This window comes from Camelus dromedarius, chromosome 31, assembly GCF_036321535.1.
Source record: "Camelus dromedarius isolate mCamDro1 chromosome 31, mCamDro1.pat, whole genome shotgun sequence".
Classification (NCBI taxonomy): Eukaryota; Metazoa; Chordata; class Mammalia; order Artiodactyla; family Camelidae; genus Camelus; species Camelus dromedarius.
Window position 1 is genome coordinate 7,802,820 of NC_087466.1, and position 22,191 is coordinate 7,825,010.

At 49.9% G+C, this 22,191-nt stretch overlaps 2 protein-coding genes across 10 annotated transcripts in view; one reads left to right on the forward strand and one right to left on the reverse strand.

Annotated features, from left to right (window-relative positions):
• SRRD (SRR1 domain containing) overlaps positions 1-4,367 on the reverse strand; it is a 23,284-nt gene extending 18,917 nt beyond the window's left edge. For 3 of the 4 annotated variants that reach the window (XR_010378565.1, XM_010992323.3, XM_064481116.1), the window contains exon 1: positions 4,145-4,367. Coding sequence is in view for 2 of the 4 variants with exons in the window: in XM_010992323.3 (XP_010990625.2) it covers positions 4,145-4,308 (164 nt within the window). In the remaining 2 variants the exon portion in view is untranslated. The remainder of the gene's footprint in view (positions 1-4,144) is intronic. The other variant, XM_031442958.2, reaches the window with a different exon arrangement.
• The window catches only part of HPS4 (HPS4 biogenesis of lysosomal organelles complex 3 subunit 2), a 25,645-nt gene continuing 7,818 nt past the window's right edge, over positions 4,365-22,191 (forward strand). For 4 of the 6 annotated variants that reach the window (XR_010378562.1, XM_031442949.2, XM_010992325.3 and 1 more), the window contains exons 1-11: positions 4,365-4,427; positions 5,923-6,452; positions 8,619-8,709; positions 10,178-10,321; positions 14,025-14,132; positions 14,546-14,662; positions 16,116-16,210; positions 18,040-18,112; positions 19,514-19,550; positions 20,219-20,315; positions 20,922-21,855. Coding sequence is in view for 5 of the 6 variants with exons in the window: in XM_031442949.2 (XP_031298809.2) it covers positions 6,412-6,452; positions 8,619-8,709; positions 10,178-10,321; positions 14,025-14,132; positions 14,546-14,662; positions 16,116-16,210; positions 18,040-18,112; positions 19,514-19,550; positions 20,219-20,315; positions 20,922-21,855 (1,737 nt within the window). In the remaining variant the exon portion in view is untranslated. Of the gene's footprint in view, positions 4,432-5,922; positions 6,453-8,618; positions 8,710-10,177; positions 10,322-14,024; positions 14,133-14,545; positions 14,663-16,115; positions 16,211-18,039; positions 18,113-19,513; positions 19,551-20,218; positions 20,316-20,921; positions 21,856-22,191 lie in introns of all 6 variants that reach the window. The other 2 variants (XM_031442951.2, XM_031442950.2) reach the window with 2 other exon arrangements.

The window sequence follows — 22,191 nt, forward strand, 5'->3', positions numbered from 1 at the left end:
TGGGCTTTCTTTAAAGTCAACTGGTCCCATGAACCAGAGCAAAACACAGTCAATAGAAAATTGAAGCTGACTTAAAGAAATGGAAAGATATCCCATGCTGTGGGGTTGGAAGAATCAATATTGCTCAAATGGCCATACTGCCCAAGGTAATCTACAGATTTAATGTGATCCCTATCAAATTACCAAGGACATTTTTCACAGAACTAGAACAAATAATCTTAAAATTTATATGGAATTGCAAAAGACCCAGAATTGCCAAAGCAATACTGAAGAAAAAGAATGAAGCTGGAGGAATAACCCTCCCAGACTTCAGACAATACTACAGAGCTATAGTAATCAAAACAGTGTGGTATTGGCACAAAAACAGACATATGGATCAATGGAACAGAACAGAGAGCCCAGAAATAAACCCACAGACTTTTGGTCAATTAACCTTCAACAAAGGAGGCAAGAATATACAATGGAGAAAAGACAGTCTCTTCAGCAAGTGGTGTTGGGAAAACCAGACAGCTGCATGTAAATCAGTGAAGTATTCAAACTCACACCATTCACAAACATAAACTCAAAATGGCTTAAAGACTTAACATAAGACAAGACACGATAAACCTCCTAGAAGAAAACATAGGCAAAACATTCTCTGACATAGATCTTAGCAATGTTCTCCTAGGCAGTCTACCCACGCAATAAAAATAAAAGCAAAAACAAATGGGACCTAATTAAACTTACAAGCTTTTGTACAGCAAAGGAAACCATAAGCAAAACAGAACGGCAACTTACAGAATGGGAGAAAATACTTGCAAATGATGCAACTTACAGAGGGTTAATTTCCAGAATATATAAACAGCTCATACAACTTAATAACAACAAAAACAAACAACCGAATCCAAAAATGGCCAGAAGACCTAAACAAGCAATTCTCCAATGAAGACATACAAATGGCCAATAGGCACATGAAAAAAATGCTCGATATCGCTAATTATCAGAGAAACACGAATCAAAACTACAATGAGGTGTCACCTCACACCAGTCAGAATGGCCATCATTCTCAAGTCCACAAACAATAAATGCTGGAGAGGGTGTGGAGAAAAGGGAACCCTCCTACACGGCTTGTGGGGATGTAGTTTGGTGCAGCCATTATGGAAAACAGTATGGAGATTCCTTAAAAGACTGAAAATAAACTTACCATATGATCCAGCAATCCCACTCCTGGGCATATATCCAGGGGTGACTCTAATTCAAAAGGATACATACACCCCAACGTTCACAGCAGCACTACTTACAATAGCCAAGACATGGAAGCAACCTAAGTGTCCGTCGACAGATGACTGGATAAAGAAGATGTGGTATATTTATACAATGGAATACTACTCAGCCATAAAAACCGACAACATAATGCCATTTGCAGCAACATGGATGGACTTGGAGATCATCATTCTAAGTGAAGTAAGCCAGAAAGAGAAAGAAAAATGCCATATGATGTCACTTGTATGTGGAATCTAAAAAAAAAAAGGGATGCAAATGAACTAATTATTTATAACTTAGATGACTGATTTCTTGAATATGTGTAAGCACATTCGACTGTCCTTTATGACTGGATTATTGCATTCATTTGATTCTTATTTTGTGGTTGGCTTTAATCCTTTGATAACTAAGTTTAAAAGCTAAAGCTCTGAACTGTTCTTAGAAACAATGAACAGTACATATATGTAAATTTTAAAAAGGATTTCCCTCTCAACGAGTTGTTGGTCCTTGAATAAACTTTGTTTACATAAAAAAAAATTTGTGGGCTTCCCTTTCGTGCTCCCTCCTCTTCAGAGACGGCCTGCACTCTGTCTATGGAGTGTGTAGCTTTTACTTTAACCTGTGCACCCAACTCCCACACCTCTTTCCTTGCCTTTCTCTTGCCTTACACTCTAAGCAGTATGTATCTCTCTAAATAAATCTACCTTTACTCAAATAAAAAAAAAAGGAACCAAGAAATTGTGTATATACACACAAAGGAGTATTATTCAGCCATAAAAAGAACAAAATCTTGCCATTTGTGACAACATGGATGGACTTTGATAGCATTATGCTAAGTGAAATAAGGCAGAGAGAAAGACAAATGCCGTATCTCACTTACACGAGGAATCTTAGAAACAAACATCAAGCTTACAGCTACAGAGAACAGACTGGTGGTTGCTAGGGGCGGGGCCTGGAGGGTGGGTGAAACGGATAAAGGGGGTCAAAAGGTACAAATTTTAAGTTAGAAAATAAATAAGCCATGGGGATGTAATGTACAGCATGGTGACTATAGCTAAAAGTACTGTATTGTGTATTTGAAAATTGCTGAGACCTTAAGCTCTCATCACAAGAAACTTGTTGTAAAAATATAAAATGAACTGGATTTGACCTGACAAGCCAGAAGCTAGTGTTCAGGGGGCTCAGAGAAGAGACGGGGTTGAAGAGGCTGCCCTCATGCCCTGCGGAGAGGGTAAAGGAGGGCTGTGATGTACAGGGAGTGCGTGGTACACCGGGGAGTGCGTGCACAGGAGGACAGCGTGTGAAGTGCTAGGCTCTTCTCTCCTCAGGGCAGTGGGGACTCCACCACACTAGAGGGTACAGGGAGAAGTAGGGAGTCCCTGGGGCACACTGAAGAAACTGAGGAGGAAGAACAATGTCAGGACGTATGGAAAGCACCTTAGGAGTTCTCCAAACCCCTAGGCACACTCATTCTCACCGGCATGAGATTCTAGAAAAAGTCACTGCTTTTCTTCTCAGGCTAACACTGCCTCTTGGTCCTAATTCGTTTGGGGCGGGGGGTATAAAATTAGTCTAATCTCTCTCAGTTGTGACAGTCCTTCAGCTATTGATTGAAAAGCATTAACAAAAGCTGTTATTTACTGAGCCCTTAAAGGACTGCAAATAAAGAAAGGCAATAATACTAATTAACAAAAGTTAGTAACATTTATTGAGTGCTTCCTGGGCGTTAGCCACTGTTCTAAGCATTACTGATGGGGGTCAGGGCAGACTGCCCCCAAATATGCCACTTTGGCATACTGATTATTTGGAATTATAGCCACTTGAAAAATATCCAGTTCAAGAAGAACACTCTGACCCTCCTTTGTTTCCTGAAAGCAGGAAATCAATCTGCCATATGAAAACATCCTCCCTGTACCAGGAGGATAAAAGGCATCCTTATCGCCAGAGATGGGTAATTCAAGAATGAGAATGCTTTATAAACAAACTGTTACTTCACTAATTTGCTACCCCAAATCCAAGCCCCTTTATTTTGTCACAAATAACTGTCTAAAAGGTATAAAAGCTGCCTGTTTTGGCCACTTTTTTGGGTATCATATTTCATGGGATGCCTGTACATTCCTAATTAAATTCGGTTTCCCCTTCCGTTAATCTGTCTTGTGTCAATTTGATTATTAGACCAATCAAAAGAACTTAGAAGGGTAGAGAAACGCTTCCTTCTCAGCACTATCTTAAAGTACACGGCAAGGCATGGAAGAGTGGGGAGTGGGGGATAAACCAGAATAATGGAGAGCTCTGAAGCACAGGTGTTTGGAGTCACAAAGGCAGGGGTGAATCCTGATTCCCTACAATACCTATGTCTCTTTAAGAAGGGGCGCCCTACCAGGATTCCAGCTTAGCTTAATTGTACCTATTGATAAAGTGTATAGAGTTCCTACGCAGTGCCAGGCATACAGCAGTCCTCAATTAACGAATGATGATAATCATGAAGACAATCACGTGTGCAGGTTGCTGCCCTGGTGTTAGCAAAACCACTAATAACCAATATTCGCGTAATATTAATACCAAACACTGGTACTGCTCTTACCACGCGCCCGACACTGTTGGGAATGGTTCACATTTACTAATTCACTGAATCCTCAAAACAAACCCATAGAGGTACTACTTTCATGTCCATCTCACAGACATTATGTACTCTGCCCAAAATCAAGCAGCCGCAGTTGCAGTAAGAAGAGGTAACAAACTTTATTAAGCGCTCTCTGTGCTCCAGTCTGTAACGAGTTCTTTACCTCCGTTTAATCCTACAATAACCCCATAAAGGGTTTGCATTTACTCCCACTTTACAGATCGCTTGGAGGGTCCCCAAAGCGTGAAGATTCGGACCCAGGACTGAGCCCGTACTCACCCGGCCTCCCGGATGCGACGAAGCACTGCTCCGCCGTCCACCTCGGGCTCGGCTCCCGGGGCCCCGGCCGCCGCCGCTGCCTCCCTCCGCCTCGGACGCCGCGCCGCTGAGCGCCTTCTCCGCGGAGACACCGCCTGCCAGGCTTCCAGCGCCGCCGCCGCCATGGCCCTCTGACGTCACCGGCGCGCGCGGTCTACGTCATCGGCCCGCGCCAGCTCTGCGGGAACTTTAGGGGGAGGTAGGCGCAGGTGGCGCGTGACCATGGGGCCTCTCCGCCGCGCGCGTAGGTACCGGGCGGGAGTCCCTGGGACCTCTGGGTCCGGAGCCCCGAACCCCGATCCCCGGGTTGCCTGGCTACTCTAGCGGGTGGGCGGCGCCCGGCGGCGCGGGGACACCAAAGGGCGGGACCCTGGCCGAGAGCGTATTTTGGCGGCCCCACCGCGCTGTGACCCGGCCCCGACTGACCCCCGCGCCTTTGCCCACCAATCCCAGCCCCCTGGAGCTGAGGCCCGACGACACTTTCCAGTGCTCTCGGCCGTTACCGATCTCCTCCTGGCGCATCGCAGTCATTAGCGCCCCTTTTTCTTGCTCTGTGGACCCATTGAGGCCACTTCCTACATCATCACTACCACCCCTAGGCCTTTGCCGGCCATGTCTTTGACTCCCCCGGTGGTTACTCAGACTTTCCAGGCCACAGCTTTCTCTGGCCACATCCCATCACCTGCCTTATCCCAAGACCATTACCGGCTTCTGGACCTTTCAGAGATAGGCTAATGGACTTAGGGCCCAAGCCTCTGGGAACAAAGGATGGGGGTTTCCAGGCTGCAGTCCTTGGTTCCACGGGCTTAGATGCCGCCTCCACAAGCATCCAGATAGGCTTCATAGATACCATGAGTATGACCCTGGGGAGGCCCCCGCCCAAGATATCTAGAGCTGAGAAAAGTTAGAGGTTTTACAGGCCATCAGAGATTTGGTGGTGTCCTCTCTGGGGACTTCTCTCTACCAAAGGAGCTTAAAAAAACTCTCTTGTGTTCCCAGCAGGGTGACAGATGGTGAGCAGGCATTTGAAACCATGTCTCTGGGGACATTAAGTTTGAAGAAAGTGACAGTGGGAATAGTTTTGAAGTGACCAAACGGCTGACTTGTGGAAGGATTAGACCTTGTTACCCAGACCAGTGTTTGGAGGTTACTGGGAGGCCAATTTTAGCTTGGCGGGAGGGCAGATTTAACACTGTGAACTGCCTGTCTCTGGAGGGAGGTAAGCCAGAGATGGTCAGGTAGTTTTGGAAGGAGAATACAAGAGGGGAGGATGAGAGGAAGTCATGCCAGCATCCCTTCTGAGTCTGAAACATCACAATACCCCAAGTTGTCTCTTGTGGGAGTTTGAAAGCCACTTGTTAAATTCCCTTTTTGTCTTTTGGAAACTTGCCCAGCTCTGGGATGCTGCATGTTCAGACTGCCTCGGGGCTGTCAAGGTGACAGTTCCTTAATTTGAGTTCCATTATTACTACAGCGCCCGCCTCATTTGTATAGCTAGCAGTCCTTGACGCCCAGAGCTTTTTCGCACCCGTTACTTAGTTTTATCTTCTGTGTGACATCACTGTGCAAGTAACCATGGGACTTAACGCTGAAGTTTTGCTCCCCTCTCTTTTTTATTTTGTAACATGCTTTTCAGCTTTCTGGAAAGCTCTTGTGAAGAATACCATTTGCTTAACCCGGCTGGGTCACATGCTCACTCATGAGACTCTGAAATAATCTATTCTTTGTGTTTATTTTAGGACCACAGCACTGATGTTTGAACAGGAAGCTTCAAAACTTTTTTAAAAAAACTTCAGAATGGCTCTGAACCAGACAAGCTAGAAGTCGCTCCAGAGCACCGCCTTCAGCATGCATTTCCCCGGCCCAGCTTCCCTGGCAAGGAGCTCTTGGAAGGGGTCATTCTGCAGAGGGCCAGAGAGCTGATGCTCACGGAACCTGATTGGTGGATTTGACTTTTCTGATAAAATTCTCTTACTTGATTATATTGTCTCCCAGAGGCCTGAGAGGCGTGCCGGTCTTCACGGGGACCCAAGGGTCTGCAAGGAAGGGAAGTAGCAGTTTCATGCTGAATGAAAACTAAGCAAGTAGCCTTTGGGACTGGAAACACCGACCTCCCACATCTGGATTCACTGGATTGGGGACGCGGAGGAACTGTCACTGCTGGGGAGAAAGAGGCGAGACTGGAAAAGAAAACCCAAATAAAGAGAATGAGGGCCCCCGGAGAGTAAATGGCCGCCTCCGACTCAACAGAGACGAAGTCAGCGTCCTGGTGAGTAGCAAGCCCTGCGGTGCGGTGGTTCCTGCCGGGCTGCCAGATGGATGCTTCGGGTTAACGGAAAACCCCAGCCAGACTGTCTGGATTTTATTAAGGAGGGGGAAATGCCATTTTCCTCAGTGAATCAAGGGCCATTCCTCTCCAAAGCTGATGGTTTGTAACCTTGGGAGCCGCCTGCAGTGTCTGGATGAGGCCAGCATTGCTGGGAGATGGTGGAAAAGAGCTGGGGCTGGGCCCTGCAGCCGGCCTTGCTAATACCGTGGGCACCGGAGGCTTCACTTCTGAGAGACAAGAAATGGTTTTGGTGCAGAATTACTCCAAGGAAAGAGGTTTGAGGGGCTGGCTCTTGAAGGGTATTACACAACATCTGCCTGCAAGTCAGTCCCCTCCTCACCCACATGGGGTAAGCCAGTCGTAATTTGGTTCAGCAGATATAATCGAGCAGCTGAAAGCGAGAGGCATGGTTTCAATAGAACGAGCAGGATTTAGTGACGGATTCTCTGTGTGCAGGTCAGAGTGACACCCCGGTTTTCTTTTGTGTGCCTGGAAGAGTGGGGGTGCTTTCACCCAGAGAACATAAAGAAAGGGGCCCAGCAGTGGGGTTCATTCATTCATTCATTCGTCTATCCATTTACCTAGCCAGGTAGCTTCCAATTTTATTGACATAAAATTGACACACAGCACTGTATAAGCGTAGGGTGTACAACACAATGATGTGACTTACAGAATCATGAAATGATGACCACAGTAAGTTTAGTGAACATCTGTCATCTCATACAGATACAAAATAAAAGAAGAAAACAGTTTCCCTTGTGATGAGAACTCAAGGTTTACTCTCCTAGCTTGCACTGTAACATATAACAAGGAGCAGTGTTAATTATATTAATCATGTTGACCATTACATCCCTGGTACTTGTTTATCTCATAACAGGGAAGATTGTGGCTTTTGACTGCCTTCATCCAGTTCCCCCTTCCCCCACCTCTGTCGTCCGGTGAGCACAACTCTGGTCTCTTTTTCTGAGTTTGTTTGTTTGAAGTATAGTCAATCTGCAACACTATGTTAGTTCGGTGTCTAACGTAGTGGTTTGATATTTCTATATGTTACAAAATACTCACCACGTGGCAGTGGGGTTTCTGTGTTGGTTATGAAACATTTTTGAGGCTCTGTGATGTGAACTTGCCCTGTAGCCAGTTACACACTGGGTCCTAGGACTCGAGAAAGTGGACTGTGCTGGAACAGAGTTAGTACTTGTCATTGGGAAGATAAGGTGGGAGCCATGGAGGGTGGCAGGGGGAGGGCGTGGATCGGGGAGAAGAGTGCAGGTGACAGAGTGGTCACATGCTCTGGCCTGACGTGTGTGTGCTCTCAGAGACTGAGAGGTTAAAACCCAGGTCCAGCCTGGGGAGTTTGCTTTGTGGTCTTAAAGAGGTAATTATAGTTATTCTGCTCCCGCAGAGGGAGTAGAGGGTTATAGAAATTGAGGAGAGAGCTTCCTCTGGGGGGAGAAAATCAGAAGTTTGATGAGGGATGGTGTTAAAGGATGGGTGAGGATTTGACAGGCAGGGAGGGGTGTGGTGCCTCTCTGAACCCTCACACGCCCCCATTTTTCCCATTATAGACTCACTATCCTGTGTGGAAGCTGCAGGCTTCCTGCCTGCCTTTTCTCACCACGGCCCCAGGACTGGCACACGCAGCACACACCGCAGGCCCTCAGCAAACATGTCAGATGAACGCACGAGTTCCGGGTGGAGGGCCATTTTCCGGAGGTCTCGTGCCTGGCAGTTGTGGGGGCGCTGACCGAGCCATCCCTAACTTACTGCGTTATCAGGGCCTTAAAAGACACTGCCCGACCACACGGTTCTACAGTTAAGGTTCAGTGTCTCAGATAAGAGGCGTCCTTGTGGGTGTCCCGTCTTTCCTTAGCTGTTCCCCTGCTTTTCTTGGGCAGATGGTCTGACGGCTGGATAGAGGCATATTTTTAGTCTGACTCGACTGCATGTATGAAATGGTTTTATCTACTTGCAGCCCCTGGGTTCCTTCTTCTGGGGCCACCAAAAGGCTTTTCAAACCCCGTGCAGTGCGGCCCTCTCCGGCTGTGTTTTCAAACGCCCTGCTCCCAGGATAGAAGGAAACGTGGCTCCCTTCTTTTCTCTTGCCAGGTGGAGTTACTTTTTCCTTTATGATGGTTCAAAGGTGAAGGGCGAAGGCGACCCGACCAGAGCTGGCATCTGTTACTTTTATCCCTCGCAGGTAAGCCACCACGGCGTTTTATTGTTTAATGGGGATCCCACAGCCTCGAAGTGGTGACTTTTCAAAAGGACGGGGTTCACATCTGGAGAGTTTTCTTTGCACAATCCAGGTATCTGCCGTTTCTACTCTTTTATTCTTAATTGTACTGTGTATTGTTGTCCTGGTGTTGAAATGCCCAGGCAGCCCACCACTTCTGGCCTCCCTAGCTCTCTGATACCATCCTGATTTTCTGTCTGCCCCCTGTTGAATAAAACCTCTTCTTCAAACATGTACAAAAGTGGAGAGGCGCGCATCCTCAGCCCTCGTGGGCCCATCACCAGCTTCAACAATGATCAGCGCTTGGCCAGCTCTGTATGACCTATCCCAACTTCTCCGCACTCCTTTTTAGTCCCTGGAGTGTTTTGAAGCAAATCCTAGCCATTGTGGCATCTCCCTGGTATCAAGTGACATCTCGAACTGCAAAGGCTGTACTTAACATCCCACTCAGCAAAAGTTACAATAATTAGTAACAATAAGTCCTTAATATCATCAGATATGGTCTGTGTTCAAATTTTGCCTTTCTTGTCTTAGATATTACTTAGTCCTCCCTTCCTTCCTTCCCCCTTTGCCTCTCTCTCCCCCCAGTCAGTATCCAAACAAGGCCTACATACTCCATTTGGTTATTTTGCATTTCAAGTCCCTTTTATTGTGTAACACCCCTCACCCACCCCATGCTCCCCGCCCCCGTGCCACTGAAATTTTGAAGAAACCAGGTCACTCATGCAGATGACGTCAGCACATCCCCAGCTCCGGATCTGGCTAGTCACTTACTCCTGATGGCGTCGGTTACTGTCTTCCCAGCGCATTTCCTGCAAACTAGTAGTAGTAAGGTCCAGAGCCTTGATTAGGTTCAAGATCAGCTCTTTTCGGCCAGAGTTCTTTGTTTTCTGTTGCATCACATAACGTCTGTCTGCACCCCAGTTTAGTTAATGCGAAGATCGGGTAGGAGGACTGTGTCTTGGCTCATGTGACTGTGCTCTGCCTTGGATGGTGGGGATTAGTCTCGGCTGCTTTGGCCACTCCACAGGGGATCTGAATAGGGATGGAGGCTCATGCTTCCACCCACACACATGCCTGTAATCCTTGGAACAACACTGTGGTTCCAGGCAGTCATCTTATGTGTTCACTGTGCTTGTCTTGTGACAGTTCAGTCATCCTGGGCAGGCTGCGGTAAACCTTGTCTACAAAGGGCCAGAGGTAATATTTTAGGTTTTTCGAGCCACGTGAGGTCTCTGTCACGTATTCTTCTTTGTTGTTTTGACAACTCTTAAGAAAATATAAAAAGCATTCTTAGCTGATGGGTTATATAAAAACAGGCAGCAGAGTTGATCTGGCCTACAGGCTGTAGGCCGCCAGCCCCTGCTCCAAGAGATGCCACCAGGGTTCAGGAGCGTCAGCTTCACACCTGGAATTTGCTCCTTTCCCCTAGACCCTGATCGACCAACAGGAGTTGCTCTGTGGACAGATCGCCGGGGTCGTCCACTGTATCTCCGACATTTCTGGCTCTCCCCTAACCTTTGTCCGTCTGCGGAAACTTAAGTTCGCCATAAAGGTTGACGGCGATTATCTTTGGGTAAGTTTAACAGGCAGAACCGGTGCCAATGGGGTGGCCTCGACCGAGTCATTTGTCTTGGTGACGAGTGTTGTGATGACGAGGCTTAGAAAGTAATATGTGCACAGCTTGATAACCGGAAAACCAAACCCAATCAAAAATGGGCAGAAGATCTAAACAGACATTTCTTCAAAGAAGGCATACAGATGGCCAAGAGGCACATGAAAAGATGCTCAACATTGCTAATTATCAGAGAAATGCAAATCAAAAGTACAATGAGGTATCACCTCACACCGGTCAGAATGGGTATCATTCAAAGGTCCACAAACAATAAATGCTGGAGAGGGTGTGGAGAAAAGGCAACCCTCCTACACTGCTGGTGGGAATGTAAACTGGTGTAGCCATTATGGAAAACAATATAGAGATTCCTTAAAAAACTAAAAATAGACTTATATGATCCAGCAGTTCCACTCCTGGGCATATATCCAGAGAAAACTAATTCAAAAAGACACATGCACCCCAATGTTCATAGCAGCACCATTTATGATAGCCAAGACATGGAAGCAGCCTAAGTGTCCATCGACAGATGACTGAGTAAAGATGATGTGGTATATGTACACAATGGAATACTACTCAGCCATAAAAAAGAATGAAATAATGCCATTTGCAGCAGCCTGGATGGTCCTAGATGTTATCATACTAAGTGAAGTCAGTGAGACAGAGAAAGACAAATATGTGATACCACTTATATATGGACTCTAAAAAAATGATACAAATGTACTTATTTACAAAACAGAAACAGACCTACAGACATAAAAAACAAAGTTATGGTTACCAAAGGGAGGGATAAATTAGGAATTTGGGATTAGCAGATACAAACAACTATGTATAAAACAGATAAATAACAAGGACCTACTGCATGGTGCAAGGAACTATTATCAATATCTTATAATAACCTATAATGAAAAAGAATATATATACGTGCAACTGAAACACGACACGGGACACCAGAAACTAATACAACACTAAATTAACTACACTTCAGTAAAAAACACCACAAAGAACCATTTCAAAAAAATTCCTTGACAGCCAGTGGTACCATATCCTCACAAGTGCCGTTGTCTCACACCTGTACTTATTTTAAACTTCGTCCTGAGCTGAGGGGATGCTTAAATGTGAGGAAGTATCTTGACCTTTGTAGGTATTATTTCCAACACTTTTATTATGGGAGTTTTCTAACATCCCAGTTGGAAGAACTTTACAGTGAATACTCACAGCCTCCTAGACTCTGCAGTGAACACTGCAGTCTAGTTGTCGGATCAGGCATCTGTCTGTTCACCCCTTATCAATCCAGATTTTATTTTGATGCTTTTCAAAGTCGCACACATGAGTATACGCCTGCCCCGCCCCCGCTGCTTCATCATGCGTAACGTGCACTCGGGTTCAGTATTTGTTTGTGGTTCTTTTTCTCTTTGGAGGTAAAATTTATTTACATATGATGAAATACACAAATCTCGAGGGTACCGTTTGATGCATCTGGATAAATGGCGCACCTGGGTAACACCAATCCTGTCTGGATACAGAGCATTCTCATCAGGCTGGGGAGCTCCCTGTGTCCATAATTCTACCCCTCCAATCCCAGGTAACCGCTACCCTAAATTTGTCCATCACAGGTTAGTTTTGCCTGTTCTAGGGCATCATACGCGTGACATAACACGTGGGGCATCCCTCTGTGCAGGTTTCTGTCCTGCCACCTAACGTGTGTGGGATTCGTCCACGTTGTAACACGTACCGGCGATTCATTCCTGTTTATTGTTGAACAGTATTCCATTGTCTGAATGTACCACGGTCTACTTATCCGTTCTCCTTCTCTGGAGACATGAACTGTGTCCAGTTTGGGGCGTTTGACAGTAAGGCTCCAGGAACAGTCCTGTACAAGCCTTTCGTGGACACACATTTTCATTGCTCACGGGTACACATCTAGGCGTGGAACTGGGTCACAGGGTAGGTGTATACTGATTTGATAAGAAACCGCCTGACTTTTCCCCTAAAGTGGTTGTACCATGTTATGTTCCCACCAACGGCGTATGAAAATTCCAGTTACTTCCACATCCTCATCAGCACTGACGTTGCCAGACTGTTTAATTTTAGCCGTTTTGCTGGATGTAAAGTGGTATCTCACGGTGGTTTTAATTTGCATCTCCCCAATGACGAGTGATACGAAGGCTTTTTCATATGCTTCATGGCCATCTGTATATCTTCCTTTGAGAAGTATTTGTCCAAAGCTTTTGCCCATTTTTAAAATTGGGTCTTTTATTTTTTTGTTAAAATTGGGTTGTAGGGTACTTTATACATCCCCTGGACGTCAGTTCTGTGTCAGATATAATTTAAAGCTATCTTCTCCCAGTTTTCAGTGTGCCTATTACGTTTCTTAATGACGTCTTTTGATGAGCAGAAGTTTTTAATTTTATCTTTTATGGTTATTGCTTTTTGTATCCTGTCTAAACCCACTGCCTGCCTCATTGGAGAAGACATTCTCCTAGTGGGTTTTTTTGTAAGTTTCATAGTTTTAGCTGTTGAATTCAGGTCTGTAATCCACCTTGGGTAAATATTTGTATATGGTGTGAGGTCAAGGGTCCTTTTTTTCCTACACGGCCATCCAGTTGCTCCAGCACCATCGTTGAAAAACTTTCCTTTTCCTGTTGAACTCATGTGGCTCCTCTGTTGAAGATCAAATGACCATTTAGGGATGGCTCTCTTTCTGGGCTCTCGATTCCTTTTCATTGATCTTTTTGAGGATTCTGTGCAAGTACTACACTGTCTTGATTCCTGTAGCATTGTATTAAGTCTTAAAATCCAATGATGGTTCCTTCTCCAAGACAGCTTTTGGATATATCAGGTCCTGTGTATTTCTAGCATAGAATCCGTTTGTCAGTTTCTAAAGAAATACTGCTGGGATGATTAGAGTTTCATTCAATCCATAGATGAACTGGGGATGAAGTGAGCAGTGGCTGTGTGCCCGGCCACTGTCCACACCTGGGTTCCATCAGTGAACAAAGCAGACACCCCTGCCTCGGTGGAGTTACATTCAGAGGACGTTCTTTAATTTGTTTTCTGTCAGGATTTGTTTAAGGTTCTGATGATTCCCTTAGGAAAGGTTCCTACAGGTAGAATTAGCGGAGTCAAAGAATAGGAACTTTTTTCAGGCTCTTTAAACACATGGCCAGGGTCCTTTCTAACTGAGCGAGTGTTTATCTTCTGTGGAACTGAGCACCACACAGCATTCTGGGGTTCGAGCACTGTGTGTGGATTCAGTCCGTTCCCGTTCTCAAAGCATTCCATCCCGCTGGAGAGACCAGATGGCCATTCATGAAACACTCTGAGTCCAGCATTTACAATAAAACCCAAGTGAACATTCAGTGTCCAAATAACAGTGCTCACAATACAGGGGACCAGGAAACAGGTCAGCAGTGTTGGCTAAAGTGATCAGAACAGACCTCCTGGGGTGCCAGAAGCCACCATGGGCCCTGGAGGGTTAGGGGGGCAGATTCAGGCTAGACCACTTGAGCAGGCTCAGAAAGTCTTTGCTTCCCTTGGAGACCAGCCTGGGTGGAGGGTACGGGGCTGCACAGCAGAAGATGGATTCTAATGGGCCAGCGGATTCTCGGGCTAGTGAGCCCTAGAGAAGAGGAGCATGCCTGGCCTCCTGGCCTCCCCCCTGCAGGTGCTGGGCTGTGCTGTGGAGCTCCCTGATGGCAGCTGCAAGCAGCTCCTGGACCAGCTCATCGGAGTCTTCACTTTTTACAACGGACCTGTTTCTCTGGCTTACGAGGTACGAGGGTGGCGCTGAGGAGTCTCACGGGGAAACCTCTTCAGTGAAACTGATATTGCCAGATCACAGCCTTTACCCTGGGGTCTGGTGTGCTTTACGTAAACACACCATGTCCCATGACAAGGTCACAGGCCCTGGGAGCCCCTGTCAGATGCCTTTCTTCCGTGGTGGCCTGAGTCTTGTTCACCCAGATGTGTGTCCTCAGGCCCTCATCCCCGGGATGGCTGGGAAGGTGCCCTGGCCTGGGGAGGCAGGTTGTCCGGGCAGGAGGTGGGCGCCTCGCGTGTTCAGAACAGGCCCTCCCTTCCGGCCAGTTTCCTGTGTGGGAACAGTTGTAGCGGTAGTTGGAGTCCTTGCCGAAGAGTGTGTCTCTCAGCATCTCAGAAAGTGACCCCCGGCTGTTTCTGTTTCAGAGTGGCTCCCGGGAGGAACTGAGTGCCGGGTGGGACACCTTCATTGAACAGATTCTGAGCAACACCAGTGACCTGCATAGGATATTCAACTCCCTCTGGAACCTGGACCGAACCAAGGTAACAGGCTCAGGCCCCTGCTCACTGCACGCCCAGAATCGGGCTTCTGGGTGCTTGTCTTTGCCCTTAACTGAGCTCGGTCCCAGTCCGCGCGGTGGGTGAGCCCTGCGCTGCCCTCGCGAGCCGAGTGAGCTTGGAGGGCCGGGCTGCATCTCAGAACCACACCTTCCTTACGTGTAAAATGGTCGCGTAAGACCTGCCTCCCAGAACTGTTTGGATGATGAAATGAGACAGTCCGCTGATGACAGAAAGCAGACACTCAGGAAAGGGTGCTGTCATTTTGCTAATGCCCCAGAAGTGCTGAACTCAGGCACCTGAGGTCCCCGTCTCCATCTTTTCATTATATGATCGAATTATTCTCGACGTCAGAAATGCCAGTGCTGACAGTTTACAGCCAAGGCTGCCGTATCCGGGAGCGGGGCTGGGACGTACTTTGTCTCTGGGCTGTTGCTTTTGCCATCGGCAGGCAGTGGAAGGAGGCTGCCCTCGTAGCCGGTCTGCCTGCTGCTCAGTGGCCTTGATCTTGGTGAGCGTCATGTCCTCACTGTCCGGCAGCCAAAGAGTGGCGAGGCAGTGCCCCTTAAGCCAGGACTCCTGAGCCTCTCGGGTCTCGGGGGCTGGGCCTCGCTGCTGTGGTTGATGGTGTCCCTTTAACGGGGATGTGGCACCATGACTCTGCAAGAAATGGGGACGGGTTTTCCTGCTCCTGTGTGGGAGCTTCTTGGAGTCAGCCCCAGAGCTGTTCAGACTGGCTGGCCGGGCCTGGGCGGTGAAAGAATTAACCCACTTCGCACGGCATCAGCTCCGGCACGTGGCTCCCTAACACCCGGCTCTCACGGCTCCCGGGTCCTCACGGGTTCTGGCCATGCCACAGGGAGCAGGAAGAGGCGTTGGTTATAGCTGGCCATTCTTGGCCAGGGTCAAATGCTTTTCTGCTCTTAGGAACTTTTCTACAAGGAGTGTGGACTGAGGCAGATACCCCTGAGGGAAGACTGTGATGTTTTCATTTGATGTGTGGAAGCGACAGGCCCTGGCCAGACATCAAGCCAGTGACACAGTGGGGCCTGGGCTTCGAGGGCGGGTGGAGGACGGGGTGGGTGGGTTCACCTGGCCCCACGACCTGAATCTGAGGGGCGGGCCCCCCTCCTGTGGCCTCCTGGTCTCGGGGTTGACAGTCCGGGTCTCCTTGGCAATCTCCTCTGTCCCCTGTGGATATCCACATGGTGTATTCACTTCACCTTCTGGCTTCCAGAGAGGCCTCCTTGTTCCAAGAACTGGGCATTCTGTGGTGCAGCCGTTCTGGGTATGAGGCGGGACACAGACGTTAGTTACCGTGCGGCACGCGCTCCTTCCAGGCTTGGGTCGGGACCTGTCCGCCTGCTCTGCAAAGCCCCTGCCCCTTCCGCCCTTGCTGACTGGGCTGAACCTGTGGCCTGCTTCCTGCCCGGCACAGGTGGAGCCCCTGTTGTTGCTGAAGGCGGCCCTCATTCTGCAGACCTGCCAACGCTCGCGCCACGTTCTAGCTGGCTGCATCCTCTACAAGGGACTGTGAGTACTGCCCAGCCCTTCTCCTCTACCCCACCCCCTGCTGCAGAACCGGCCATCCCAGCCACCTCCACAGTGTGGCTGGGAAGCTCCGCGTGTGGCCAGTTCCAGGTGGGCTTCTTTGGCAGATGTCACGTAGTTTAGCTGTGACTTAGGGTCCCTTCCTTTCTTTGCACAAAGCTGAGAAATTGGAAACAGTTGTGTCTGAAAAAGAGTCAGGAATATAAAAGGCGGTTTTGAAGAGGTCCATGAATTCCTCGGGTGGGGTCTGCCTTCGGACCGTCAGTCCACACGCCCCGGGCTGCCGGGCGCCAGCACCGTCCATAGAGGAGCGTGGAGGCCCTCCGCCCTGCGGCCCGGCGCCCCGGTGCGCTTGGCGCTGCATGCTGCTGCTCGGCTCCTGCGGCCTCACGGCCAGGTCCACCTTGGGCGGGCCTCTGGGATCTCACGGCACCTCTTCACACAGCTGGAGGGCCTCTTGGTGAGCCTGGGTGCCCCAGAGCCACTGCATGCCTCTGCCAGGCCTCGTGGCGGCCAGAGGGCTGTTCTTCTGTGCCCAGAGCTTTCCGATGACCAGAGGGATGTGCCCTGGAGAAGTTTTCCAAGCACTCAGTTGGGCGGGGAGGCTCTCGGGCCTAACTGGCTGCTCTTCCTCACAGCCAGGGACCTTGGGCAAGTTGCTGAATCTCCACTCTCTCCCGGGAAGTGGGGATACTTGGTGGAGAAGGAAATGAAATGAGCGACGGAGAAGGACAGGGCACAGTCCTGGCCCCCAGTGGCCCTCAGCCCATGAGCCCCTCGTCCCCTCCCCAGCCTTTCACTCTGATGGTTTTGAATCAGCCTGGGGCGCCGCCAGGCTCACCAGCAACATGGCATCAAAAATGGTTTTTTTCTTCCTGATTTTGCATCTCTTAGTTTGTTTTTTTTAAAATTTTTTTTCTATTGAAGTATATAGTTGGTTTACAATGTTGTGTTAAGTTCTGGTATATCTTAGTTATCTTTAAATTATACACCTAACGCATGAACACATTCTCAAAAGTAAACCAAGAGGGAAACACACAACACACAAGAGTCCCCCGCGCCCCCCCCAGGCCGTCCCCACTGGGAGCAGTTTGGGGAGCATCCTTCCTGTGTTCTCTGGGCTTTCACACACCTGCCCAGACAGGCATGTATTGACTGTCTATTTTTGCTCGTTATAAATGGGATCATATGGTCCTCACCTTAACGTGTAGAGATTTCTCCATCAGTCCGTGTCGGTCCACCTTGTTCTTGTAATGGGTGTGTGTTTTTTGGTGTCACAGCTGTGTCATGATTAATTCACTCCCTTTTTGTAGGCATTTAAATTGCTTACCCCCCCTTTTTTTTAACATTTTTTTATTGAGTTATAGTCATTTTACAATGTTGTGTCAAATTCCAGTGTAGAGCAATTTTTCAGTTATACATGAACATACATACATTCATTGTCACATTTTTTTTTGCTGTGAGCTACCACAAGATCTTGCATATATTTCCCTGTGCTACACAGTATAAACTTGTTTATCTATTCTGCACATGCCTGTCAGTACCCTTTTTTTTTAAAAATGATTTTTACCACTTTTCCTGTAATGAATATCTTTAAGCACACACCTTGGTACAAGTCGTGTCCAAGGGTTTGGACATTTTAAACATCGCTGGGAACCAGAGAGCCCTCTGTGAGGGCTTTCCACGGCTCAGTCTTCTGCCAGCTGTGTCCCCGAGAGCCTGGTCCCTGTGGGGTGTTAGTAGCATTTTCGATTCGGAGTCCTGAGTGTGCTGCTTCTCACGGTGTTCCTGTTCCTGTGTCTGACCTCCAGGATCGTTAGCACCCAGCTGCCACCCTCCCTCACGGCCAAGGTCCTGTTCCATCCAGCTGCACCTCGGGACCAGGTATCGTCCAGCCCCTCCGCCTGGCTTGGGGCACTCCAGCCAGCGGGTCTGTCTTTGTATCAGGCGAGGCTGATCCCCAGCGCTGGCTGGGTGGGGGTGGCTGCCACCTTGTCCTTTTCAGGACCCCAGGTCCATCAGTGTGGTTTTCCTCAAGAGTGAGGTCACTGGCAAGGCTGAAAGAAAATGTTTTCTTCTGCCTGGTAGCCTTGGCTAGTTGGTGTGTCAGCAGTTCGAGTGGAGCTGTGAGAATCTGACTTCCCTCAAGGATGGGCCTGATGTCAAGGAGATGTGGGAATTTTCAGGGAAAGACTGTAAAAGATGACTTAGGACAACAGAAACGTTTAAAATGCTTCCATCGTATATTTACTTAGTTGCTTTTATAACGAAGGAAAAGTCACACACGCTCACTGGGAATAAAGCTGCCCACAGCTGGACCGCACGCCCCACAAGGCTGAACGTACCCGCTGCTCGCCCTTTGCAGACTGGTTTGCCAGTTGCTGGTCAGAAGCAGGAAGACAATTAATTCACCTGCACCACTTTAAACTTCCTAAAATTTTAGCCAGCCATTTAAAATGGCCAACGATGCTCTAATGACAGAAATTGCATGTCACCCTTTCAAGCAGAAAAATAGAATTTTATATAATGTGGCCTCAAAGTATAAAAAAATGCATAGACTTGAAGGAAAACGGGCCCAGTGTTAACAGTGTTAGCTTGTGGGTGGGGGGAACGATACGTGATTTTTTTGAGAAGAATTTTCACCTAGAGTCGGCTTATGCAAAGAAACAAAGTTGTTTCATAGGAGTGAACGTCATTTTGGTTCGAAGAGTAGTTTTTGGTTTTTTTGTTTTGTTTTGGTGGGTCCTTTTGGAACCCTTAGGTGGAGATGGCTGGGAAGCCCTTTTGAGAAAACTCTGGGGCTCCTCCCCTTGGTTGTAAACCGCAACAGGGGGTGGGGATGGGGCAGGGCACCTGGTTCAGGCTGAACCTCTCTGTCACGGCCCCAGGCCCTTCAGGCTTTTGTTACGTGGGACCTGTGTGAGCTCTGCGCCAGGGCTGCAGCAGACATGGCTGTGTTCTAGGCAGGTTCTCCGAGGTCTAAAAGAGAGCGTGGATGCTTGCTGTTAGGCCCAGTGAAGGGAAACAGAAACCAGAACGGAAAGCCTGCTGTGAGCCAGGGCACCCGCAGCCTGTGCAGGCCGAGGCACCCTCGACCCCGCGTCGGCGGCGAGTGGGCAGCCTGGGGGAGCATCTGCTCCATCTGCTCTGCCATTGGCACATGGCTGGGACAAGCACTCCGGGCCTGGCGACGTTCTCGGAACAGATGGCACCGCACAGTCCTGCTGGTTGGGTCAGGAGGGAATGCGGCACCCGGCACCCTCTTCTGTGTGTGTTCGTTTTCAGGAACCACCTCCAGGAGGGGACGCCCTGCAGGAAGGCGGTAAGTGGGAAGGACCTTGCTGGCTGCATCCTGAGGATGGTCTGTGAGCTGCCTGTCCCTGTTCAAGTCGTGCGAAAGGCCGAGTGGTCCCATGCAATTATTCCATTGGCTGCTGAGACTGGGAAAGTAGGCCTTCCCAGACAAAGTTACCCACCAGAATCCTAGTTGTGAAGCTCCTGATTTCAGGCGCACCTTTTAAATCCCTGTTTTCAGATCCTCCTCAGCTCACCCTTATGGCACTACTCATTCCATAAGGTCACCATTGATTAGGACACAGTGAGACCAGTGGCAACTGCCGGCAAGGCCTTTGGCAGCATGTGGAAGTGCCCCCGAGAGGGCTGTTTTGTTTTATTTTGAAGCATAAGTTGGGGCGGATCCCTTTTGTCAGGTGGAAGTGCTTTTTTCCAACGTCTGTCTTTTTTTTAAGTGCCACTCAATTTTCTGCCCCAACTCGTCACCCTGGGAGCCCGGCTGCCCACACAGGCTTTTGCTCACTAATCACGGAAATTGTAGCCGTTCTGTGGCTTCTGTTCCGGGCTGAGGAATGCAGCGGAGGGCTGCTCTCCCAGCTGGCCTGCGGGCCGGCTGCACCACCCCAGGAGCAGTTACTGTCCCCGGTCTTCTCTGGCCCAGGGGAAAGCCCTGTCCGCGCTGCTTTGCAATTCTAGGAGCGGCACTTCCTCCAGATGTCCAAATCAGGCCTGTGTTCGTGACGGAAGGGGAAGCTGTCAGTCTCCATGAGTTCCCCAGGGAGCCTGTGACCAGGTAGGGGAGCTCAGGGGGTTCCCCTCAAATCATGCCTTGGGCTCCCCCTCCTGTGGGTTTATCCACTGAGCCCCTGGCACGTCCCATCCTTCCATAATTCCATCTTCCCCAGACTGTGCCTGGGAAGGGGCAGCTGGGGCTTCAGCGTTCAGATAAGAGGCGTCTGGCACAGTGAGGCAAGTGTATGTTTCAGATCCCAGATCTGCTGCTTATCAGCCGTGTGACCTTGGCAAGTCCATTCCTTGCCTGAGCTGCAGTTTTCCCCTCTGAAATGGGCCTGGTAAATATCTACTTCATGCGACCACCATGAAAGATGTAAATTGTGTATGTGTAGCCCCCAGTATAGGGCCCGACTCAGAGCCGACCTCCAGACGCGGGTGCCTCTGATTCAGGTGGCTCTGCCGCTCCCAGCAGGTGATCCTGGTGTCACTGCGTGAGCCCCAAGGATCAGGCAGTGCCTTATGTTTACTCCTGTGGTTTGACCATGACCTCTTAGGCTCTGTGGCCTCAGCGCCCACTTGACGCCAATGGTCATGCGTTTTAGGGAAGCCCTGCTGTAGTCTCCCCTGGGGAAGGGCCCTTCCTCACGCCTGCCTTGTTCGCTAGCGCTCCTGCATCTGCAGCCAGACTCCAGGAGCCCTCCGCCCAGCGCCCTCCAAAGGGTTGGAGCACACCTGCCCCGAAAGAAAACAACCCTGGGCACACGGAAGCCATGGCCTGGGAGCTGGCGACCACCCCTGAGCCCACGTCCCCTAACACAGTTTGGCCAGATGGCAGCGGGGAGAACGGACACTGGTATGGCCGTGACTGGGAGAGCGTCGGGCCCGCAAAACCGCGCCACTCTGCCCGGGGCCGGGGGCCTGGTCTCAGCCGCGCCCTGGTGAAGGAACCTGGTTTGTCCTGGGGCAAGGAGGAACTGGACTTGTCTGAAATCCACATTCCAGAAGCTCAGGAAACGGAAACCTCCTCAGGTTATTCTGACTTCCCATGCGTGCGTGCCCCAGAGGGCGCCGATCCTGGCTGCGAGGAGTCCGGCAGTGACTCTGGCAGCCCCGAGCCCAAGTCACCCAAGGCCCCGCCCGTGGGCACAGCCATCGGTGGCCTCCTCCCTCCCTCTGCTCCTGAGATGCTTGTGCAGAATGGAGCCCAAGAAAGACTTGGACACCTCTCTGGTGACAGCAGCCAAGCCCCTGTTCCCGGGGAAGACCACCCCCCTGCAAGGACGAGCGGGCCGCTGCCAGCGTGTTGCTCAGACTCGGGGCAGACAGGGACGGAGCTGCCTGTGGGGGGCCAAGGGGAGGAGCAGTGCGATGACGGGGGTCCTGAGAGCCGCCCAGGCCCCGGCCCTGAATGCGACTCGGGCTCGGCAGACCCTCCTGGCGACAGTCCCTCTGCGGACAGAACCGACTCCAGGTCGGCCCCGACATCCAGCGTGGGCCTCGTGCGGATGAACCTCTACACTCACTGCGTTAAGGGACTGGTGCTGTCCCTGCTGGCCGAGGAGCCACTGCTGGGAGACGGCGCGGCCATCGAGGAGGTGGTGAGTGTGCACAGACCTCTCGCCCCGCTCCCCCCACCCCGGGCCCGCTCCAGCCTCCTGGGCGCAGGGACAGAGTATCTGGGGCTAGCACAGGGCCAAGTGCAGAGACATCGGCGGTGCTGGTGCTCCTGCCGTTTCCAGCTTCCAGTTTCTGAGCCTCCGGGTCTTCATCCGCGGGGTGGGTGCCGGGCAGTCCCGCAGGCGATGACCACGCACATGGCCATTACTGTGCTTCCGCCACCAGCAGCCTCACTCCCTAGCCTGGCGCCCAGGCCCTGTGTAGCTGGAGTCTACACGTGTCACCACCTGGGCTGGGGGTTCTCCACCAGCCCTGAC